General features: G+C 36.6%; 1 protein-coding gene across 1 annotated transcript in view; it reads left to right on the top strand.

Annotated features, from left to right (window-relative positions):
• The first annotated feature begins 436 nt into the window (after nucleotides 1-436).
• The window catches only part of LOC131807047 (AMP deaminase 2-like), a 63,098-nt gene continuing 53,797 nt past the window's right edge, over nucleotides 437-9,737 (top strand). Inside the window, exon 1 of the mRNA XM_059132061.1 lies at nucleotides 437-1,559. Within this exon, the coding sequence (XP_058988044.1) occupies nucleotides 1,457-1,559 (103 nt within the window). The 5' untranslated portion in view covers nucleotides 437-1,456. The remainder of the gene's footprint in view (nucleotides 1,560-9,737) is intronic.

The raw sequence follows: 9,737 nt of genomic DNA, 5'->3' as shown, positions 1-9,737 counted from the left end.
ACCCGCAAAAGATCCAATGTAAACATGCTATACGTTTTTTTTTATATTGTTCCATCACCATGTTTACTTCCTTTCAATGATTGATTTTTTTGTTTCATTTCCAAGGCTTCCAACCTATTTTCCCTCCAAAACATAACGGCCGCCAAGACGTGGCATTAATAACAAAGACACAGAAATACGATTTTTTACAAATACTTTGATTGGCAACACTCATTAAATGGGGGGCTTGTTTACACTCTTTCCCCATATTTTCTCCGCTCCTTCACATACGCGTTCTCTTTCGTTCTCAGACTCTATCTCAATATGCTGAACTTAATAACAAGCGCATAAAGGAATATGAATTCAGTTTATTTTGAGCAGTTGACAAATTCGCATTGAATTCGTACGGAGAGAGAGCCAACTACCTACCGTGGAGAAGAACATAATAAAAAATAGAAATAAAGCAAAAGAAACACAGCATATTAACATATTTCTTGAGATAACAAGAAGGCATCTGTGAACCAGAGAAACGATTTTTAAAATTTAACAATTAAAGAAGTGATAAAAAACATTTAAAAAAGGAAGAAAAATAACAAAAACAACTGAGCGCACAACAAAAGTGTTTCATATCTTACAAGGATTTTTTACAAAGTTAAATTTTTTCTACAGCCGTGTATTTTACACCTACATTGTGACGTATCAACAAACATATTGTTGGACCCGTAGTTAGTGTATCTGTGTGTGGTGGTTTGGATACTTGCGTGTTTCCAGAGTTTTTTCTTGCAAACCAAGTCCAGTCGGCCCCAGCACAAACAAACAAACAAAACGGGCCATCATTAAACGAAGCAACATTCAAACAAACAAACATCTGCACTAACAGAGAGCCAGTCAGCTGGTGGATTTAATCCTTGCCGCCCGCCCTAAAACATCCTTTGCGAAATTTTTTTCGGTTTCGGTAACTCAACACGCAGGCAACAGCAGTAGAAAATCTTTCCTGCCGGTTTGTACACGTCATTCCTCTCTGAGCCGGAAAGAGGGAGCAGTGCAAAGAAGTGCCGACTTGAGGTAGTTAAGTGATTGTGTTTTGGTGGTGATTGCATTGCATTGTGTGAGCTGCCGCTGCCGCCGACGACACCAATCCTACAGCGCTAGAGAAAAGATACATAGCACAGCAAACTTGTCGGCAACTACGTCGTCGTCGTCTCTTGGAAGTGTTGCGATTTTATATCTGAAAAAATACAAGTTTGTCAGTCACCGTCACTATATTCGGTCAGTGTGTAAGCGTGTGTGTTTGTGTGTGGAACATTCCAAAAAAAGCGAAAAAGAATTGTGTTGTTTGAAAAGCAATAATTAAACGCAAAAAAGTAGAAGAATAAAAAAAAAACAAAGAAATTCCAAAACAAAACTAGGTGAATTAAAATCAACCCCCCGTCCTCCCCTCTCTTCGTCGTTGTTGTTGCTGTTGTGCTGCATAGAAATGCAAAGTTATGCAGATGAATGCTTTCGAAGCTATGGCTTCGATACCGACATGGAAATGGATATGAATGGCGAGAGGCAGAATATAGGAAAAACTAAATCAAGTAAGTAAATGCGTATTTTGTTTTATCAAAAATGGAGAAGAAGAAGAAAAAAGCGGATTGAGACAAGGTAGACATATTTACATACGTAAACTGTGTGTACCCTGGTTGGCACTTTTTGATGAAGATAACTCGCTTGTATTATCATTTAACCCATTGTTGTAGGTATTATATTGAAATTAGATGCACATTTTTAAAAAGGGTTGCCTGTTTTGTTTTTGTAACTTTTCTAGCAAAAATTAATTTGAAGCGAGTGAAAATCGCTAAAGAAAGGACAATAATTCGGGAGCAGTAGACTAAATGATGCCCTACAGCACCATGCATATTTGGTGGAGCTTGGAAAACCTCAACGAACACAATAAGACAAGGTCTTATTGATTACGTGTTTACATAGGGAAGGTGTTTGAATCTTAATGACTTTCACGTCGTACTTTAAGAAGGCTAAATCGGCTTAAGTCTAGTTTAAAAAAAAATTTTTTTGAATTTTTCCAGAGGTAGGTATTTTTACCCTGATTTGGGAAACTATTTTTTCTTGGGGGACGAACCCGAGACCCAAGATTTTTGATCCGAAAGTCCGAGTACAAGATCCGGGCTAGACCCACTTATATATAGACAATATAGGTATCGTTGGAAATTAAATTCCTATCCCGGAAATAAAAATACCTATCCCGGGTCCGTCTCCCAAGAAGAAATAGTTTCCTGGAATCAGGGTAAAAATACCTACCTCTGGAAAAAAGAATTTGAACGTATAAATATGAATGTAAACAGGTATATTTCAACCAATTTTCACCAACATTGACATACTTGCTTCTAAGCTAAGTCCAGTCATACTATGTTTTGTGCAAAGCAAACCAAATCTGAACCGGTCTAAAAAAAATATTGGTAATATCATTGTTATGGAGAGCATGTAGCGGGTTTTGTTGGACGTTGGGCTTTGGGCGGATCATCAGGGGGCATGTGGGTCTGTGGACGACAAGTACAAAATTTTCAAAAAAAACATCTATTTTTGAATTTTTATGTTATTTAGTAAAAAATAGAAATAGCTCAGAGACCTGAATAAGGATTAAAAATACCAATTTAAAGGACTATAAAAAAACAAATATAAAAGTAACAGCCGTTTTTTCTGGCAGATGTTTGCCCAGCCAATGTTCGATTATTAACATATAATTTGACTTATGTCATGATTATTCAAATTATTGACACTCTTTGGAGTAGGTTCCTAAGGAATGGTCCAATATTGTTCATTTCGTGTCGGACCTAAATACATATGACATAAATATTACAACCTGCCAGATTTGGACTATATCGACTACTTCCTATACTTTATGTGTGCAGATTTTTGGAAAATGTGGAAATATGCGTGAGGTACAGCCGACCATTACAGTATTCCATTTTCATACTTCATCTAATACAGATGAAAATATTGGTATTTGCAAAATTTGAAGGAAATCGAACATTTATATCCAATTTTATGTGAAATCATAATTTACGAAATATTGAGATGTAGCAAGTCTGAACCGAATTAGATGTTAATTTCGTGTTTATTGGGCTTCATTGATATTCAAAATTTTGACCTTTTGTGGGTGAGGTATCAGAAGGGGTTGGCAGATATATATCATCTTCACAACAGGTCTTACGTGAGCAAAAATATTTAGAAGTGTGAAATTTGAAGAGAATTGGATTCTTATTTCGCTTTCTTTCAGTGTTTTCTATTTCAAAAATCTTGAACCCTATGTGGGGGAGGTACCAGAAGAAATGCTCCGATCTTTACCATCTTTATAACAGATCTTGTGTTGATGGAAATATTGAGATGTGCCAAGTCTGGATGGAATCGGATATTAATTTCGTCGTTACTCAGAATTTTGACCGTTTGTGGGTGGAGGTAACAGAAGGAGTGGGCCGATATATCTCATCTTCACATCAGACCTTGGGTTAATAGAAATAATGTGATGAATGTAATCTAAAGAGAACCGGATGATTATTTCGGATTTAATGATCGTTTTGGTTATTTAAAATTTAAACCCTTTGTGGGAGAGGTACCAGAAGGAATTGTCGAATCTCTTTCATCTTTATAATAGATCTTGTGTTGATGAAAATATTGAGACGTGCCAAGTCTGAATGGAATCGGATGTTTATTTCGCTGCTTATGAGTTTAAGGGATATTCAAAGTTTCGACCTTTTGTTGGGGACCGATATATTCCTTCTTTACCACAAGACCTTGGATTAATAAAAATATTGCGATGTGTGTAATTTGAAGACATTTTATAAGAGTTATAATTATTCAAAATTTTGACCCTTTGTGGGGGAGGTACTTGATGGAGTGAAGCACATCTGATCTATACCTGATGCAAATATTAGGATTTGCAAAGTTGGAGCAAAATCGGATTTTTCGTTCTCTTTTAGTGCAGTAGATTATTTTTGTTGACATTTTGTGTGGTAGTTACCAGAAGGAGTGGGCCGATATTGCCCATCTCCAAACTCAATCTAAGTTTGATAAAAATATTACAATTTTACACGTTTGGACTACATCGGATACTCCCTTCGAGAGTTATCGTGCCCACCAGTCAGCTAGACAGATAGCCGGACCGTCCGGACGGACGGACCATCGCTAGATCGACTCCAAATGTCCTGAAACGGATATGGTCCAAAGAGAACTAGGGTTTAAAACCGTTATTTCGATGAGGCACGTTTTGGCCATATGCTGAGGGAATAAAAAATCAAGATGAAGTTCCTTAAAAATATTTTTAAAAAATCTATGGGAAGTCCTTAAATTTTTCTGAATAATATTTCTTGGGAAGTCCATGGAAGAATTTTTAAAATCAATGATTTTTTATGGACGGTAATTTCTTGAAAAATATTTTTGAAAAGTCCTAAGTAACACCTTAGAGAATCTATGGAATTTCCTTGAAAAGTCCAAAGGAACACCTTAGAGAATTTATGGAATATCCTTGAAAAATTTTTATGAAAATCCACGATTAATTTTAAATCCTCAAAAATAATTTTCAAAAAATCCACAATTTCTATACAACCGGGAAATTCTGATAAATATAATTAAAAAATCCGCAATTTATATACTTGGGAAGTACTTGTAAATACTTGTAAAAAGTCCAGAAAAGATCTACTTTTTTAAAACTTAAAAATTAAATTTTAAAAAATTAAAAATTTGAAAATTAACTATTTTTATATACTCAAAGTCATTGAATAATATTTTTAAACTATCCACTATTTTTATATGCGGGACGACCTTGAAAAATATTTGTAAAAAATTTCTGGTATTCCTTGAAAAATATTTTTAAAATATTTTTTTTTTATAAAAATATATAAAAGTGGGGGCCTCTCTAGCCGTATGGCTAAGGGTGTATACGATATCATGGATCGATATAGCCCATCTTCGAACTTGGCCTGTTTGCAGGCGAAATACTGATCTCTGCAAAATATAAGCTTCATATCTTTATTCGTTTTGACTCTAGCGTGATTACTTTACATTATGGCAAAATAATGAGTATTTGGAGAAGTTACAAATGGAGTGACAAAGTCTACATATTATGATAAAAAAGCAGTCGTATCTGGCACCCACGGCCCCAGGTTAGTCCTCATCCAAAATTGTTAGTTTCCATCTTTACGTCTGGGCGTTGATGGATCAACAAGTCAGGGAATCACTCAACTCTTTATATATTTATGTTTACATATATGTACTTCAAAGTGCTGGGGTTTAATTTTAAGTTCTCAAATTAAGGCAAATGCCGACATTTGCTCTCGGCTCCATATGACCTACTTGCCATTTCTACGGAATTTCATCTATGAAATTCCCTCAATCACAATACATAAAATTAAATTCTAATTAAGTTTATCAACGTGTAATAAAATAGCTTTCACAACAAATAATGTGTTTGGCTCAACATTCCACTGGCCAGGCAACAACAAAGGTTAAATGATTTTGCTTTGTTCGGCTTATCGCTTGCGTTACCTCTCATCTACCGGCCGGTGGAATATTTTGTTTTTTTTTTAATTTTGTTGCAATAACTTGTGAAATAATCTTATCCAGATTATGATGACTGTATTCAAATAGAAAAAAAGCCACACACATACACCTAAAGCGTTTTATTTTTTTTTTTGCAACTGCCTATGGTAGATATTTCTTGACATTTCTCAATAGATATAAAAGCCATACAAAGAGCCCATATCTTTGACTTATATTTTTTTGTGTGGATAATAATATCCTCCTTTGTGTCTTTGTCTATTTTCCGCAACACAAATAAATTACCTTATTCACACATTTAAATATTGAAATAAAAAATCGTCAAATTACCCCTAGGCGACTTTGATGCATGAGAGGTCAATGTACGTTTTCCACAAACAAAATATCGATTGAAAATTTGTTGGCCTGTTTGTTTCCTTTTTTTTTTTTGTTTTGGGAGTGGTGACCGGCAAAAGAATAAAGAATGGAAATTTCATTTCACAAGGTTTTTTTGTTTTGGTTGATAGCTTTGTTTGGTTTTTGTTGAAAATATTTTTGGGTGGGGAAGGAATGGCAGCGGCATTGTTTCTAAATTAAAACTCAATTATGCAGGACCAAACGAAAAACTGTTTTTGTAAAGGTGGGATGAAAAAACTGCAACCAGTTTTTACACTGCTGTCATTTCTAAGCCACTCGTCCGACAGCTGTTAAAATTATTCCAGTGACAGCTCATTGCATTTTTTACAAGCGTACAAAAGTATTTTGGTAAGAATTTTCTAGAAAAAAAGTTATTCGTGATGGAATTTAAGCGTGTTAGAGTGATTTTCTTTATATTTGGCTGGAAATCACCAAGTGGCTATCGTTAGAGCACTCCAGCATTTAAATGTGAATAAATCTTTTGTGTCTCGTGCCATCGCTCGTTAACGTGATACCGGTAGCGTAGCCCGACGTCAAGGAAGTGCACGGAAGAAAACAGCAACATTAGCAGAAATGGTTCGACAAGTAAAGAAGCGAATTGATCGAAACCCGCGTCGCAGTGGCCGAAAAATTGCAAATATTGAAAAATGAGCTCGGAGTAAAGCTATTGATATTCCAAAAAGTTCCAGAACTTACACCGCAACAGAAAGAAAATAGACTCAAAAGAGCTAAAGAGTTGCTTCGCTTGGCTGAAAGTGGTGAACTGCCGAATTTGGTTTGCTCCGCTTGGCCACCAGAACTCAAACGCCGGCCATGGTGATGGTGTGGGCCGCCATAACAGCCGATGGGTGCTCTCCGCTCGTATTAATCGACCGTGGAATCAGAATTAACGCCGAATATTATTGCGAAAGTATTCTGCAGGGTGTATTAAAGCCTTGGACATGCAAACATTTTGGCCACAGACCTTGGACATTCCAACAGGGCTCAGCACCATCGCGCTTAGCACGTGCCACCCAAGAATGGTTACAAAAAGACGTTCTTCGCTTCATTTCCAGCGCACAATGGTCACCAAAATCTCCGGATACCAATCCGTTGGACTATTGTGTCTGGAGTATTTTGCAAAAGCAAGGTTGACACTAAAAAATACCAAAGTGTCGATCACCTCAAGCAAACGCTTCGCCGGGAATGGGACAAAATACCGCAGAGCAACATTCGGGCAGCGTGTGACGGTTTCATTGGCCATTTGAAGCTCATAATTCGTGCCAAAGGTGACCAATGCGAACAAAACTAAACTTATTCTAAAATTTGATGCTATTTCCGAATATTTTTGCTTTCATTCAATAAAATTAAAAAAATAAAAGTTTTAAAATTATGGCGTTTGATTTTGTTGCAGTTTTTTTTATCTCACCTTGTAGTCAAAACAGTTAACCCAAATGTTAGTTATTCAAAATATTGAAATAAATCCGAATTTCATTTCACGTTCTTGGAAGATACTTTTCTCTGCTAAAAATAAATCGCTTTATTTTTTGTTTACATACAGCAATCAAGCATACGACACCAGAAGACTTTATTACATCATCGTCAGAACCTCTACTACAAAAATCTTACCACTGTCATATTACATATTGTCACAAATCTGCTACATTGTCATAAATTGTTGTTATTTATTAAATTTAACTTTAAAAAATTATAATAAATTTAGACCATTTATCGCAGAATATGATTTTGTTTATTCAATTAATTGAACTGTGCAGTTCATTGGACTACTCAATTTCTGGCCACACTCCAAACAAAAGTTGACTAACTGCAGGAGTGACGCCAATGCCAAGCGTATCTATTACTTGCAAAAAATAAATGTGAGAAAAATGTTTAATTTTTTGTGGTAATGAACGAATATGAACCCAGCAAACAATTTTATAACAATTTGAATTTTATAGTAAAATCGAAAAATGTTAGTGAGAAAAATAAGTTATTCTCCTTTTTTTAGAAATAATAACATTAGGCATAACAAAGTGTATATATTCTTCATCAGTGTAAAATTCTAAGACGGTTTAGCCCTGCCCGTCTGTTCGTTTGTTGTAATTACGCTAGAGTCAAAACGAATAAGGATATGAAGCTTAAATTTTGCACATATCAGTCTTTTGCCTGCAGGCAGGTCAAGTTCGAAGAAGGACTATATTGGTCCACGATGTCGTATAGCCCCCATATAACGGTACCCGCCAGATATTCGGTATTTTGATGACGTAACCAACTGTAAGAGTATTGTCTGTATAGGCCAACGATATCGTATATCCCCAATGCAACGGCATCTCCCTATATTCGATATTTTTATGACTCTACCTGCATTTTTCAATGGAATTGTCTAAAAATACATACTAGATGGTTCTTTCTAAGCACTTTACCCCCTGGAAGAGATATGTCTATATAGGTCCACGATATCGTATAGCCCACATACAACGGTAACCCCCGATATTCGAGATTTTGAGAATTTTGGGGACATTATTCACCGGAGTTGTTTCAAATTTCGTATTTAGAATTCGTAATGGGAACTACAGCCTGTGACAAAAAATTGCGTATGCAATCCCACGTCTTCGTATAGCCTCCATAAAACGGTAAAATTTTCTATGCAGGTCCAGGTATTCGTATAGGCTCCATACAGGGTGAGATAAAAAAAAAACTGCAACAAAGTCAAACGCCATCATTTTTACATTTTTTTTTAATTTTATTGAATGAAAGCAAAAAATGTCGGAAATAGCATCAAATTTTAGAATAAGTTTAGATTTCTTCGAATTGCTCACCTTTGGCACGAATTATGGCCCTCAAACGGCCAACGAAACCGTCACACGCTGCCTAAATGTTGCTCTGCGGTATTTTGGCCATTCCCGACGAAGCGCTTGCTTGAGGTGATCGACATTTAGTTATTTTTTAGTGCCAACCTTGCTTTCCAAAATACTCCAGACACAATAGTCCAACGGATTGGTATCCGGATATTTGGTGGCCATTGTGCGCAGGAAATTAAGCGAAGAACCTCATTTTGTAACCATTCTTGTGTGGCGCGTGCTGAGTGCGATGGTGCTGGGTCCTGTTGGAATTTCCAAGGTCTGCGGCCAAAATGTTTGCGTACCTAAGGCTTTAATACATCCTCCAGAATATTTTGGCGATAATATTCGGCATTGATTCTGATGCCACGGTCGATTAATGCGAGCGGAGAGCGATCATCGGCTGTTATGGCGGTCCACACCATCACCATGGCCGGCGCTTAAGTTCTGGTAGCCAACCGAAGGTGCACATTTTCAGCTAACCTCTTCGGCAAGTACATACGATCACTTTGTTTGTTTACAAACTGCTGGACAACAAATGTTTTCTCTTCGGAGAAAACCAAATTCGGCACTTCACCACTTTCGGCCAAGCGAAGCAACTCTTCAGCTCTTTTGAGTCTATTTTCTTTCTCTTGCGGTGTAAGTTCTTGCACTTTTTGGGATTTCAATGGCTCATTTTTCAATATTTCTCGAATGGAATATTGCGATACGAGCCATTTTTCGGCCACTGTAACGCGGATTTCGATCAAGTCACTTCTTTACTTGTCGAGCCAATTCTGCTGATGTTGCTGTTTTCTTCCGTCCACATCCTTGACGTCGGGCTACGCTACCAGTATTACGGTAACGAGGGATGGTACGAGACACAAAAGATTTATTCACATTTAAATGCTGGAGTGCTCTAACGATAGCCATTTGTGGTTTTCCAGCCAAATATAAAGAAATGACACTATCACACTTGAATTCCTTCACAAATAACTATTTTTCTGG

The sequence above is a fragment of the Musca domestica genome, unplaced genomic scaffold (assembly GCF_030504385.1).
Source record: "Musca domestica strain aabys unplaced genomic scaffold, Musca_domestica.polishedcontigs.V.1.1 95, whole genome shotgun sequence".
Lineage (NCBI taxonomy): Eukaryota > Metazoa > Arthropoda > Insecta > Diptera > Muscidae > Musca > Musca domestica.
This window is presented reverse-complemented; position numbering and strand designations above follow the sequence as displayed.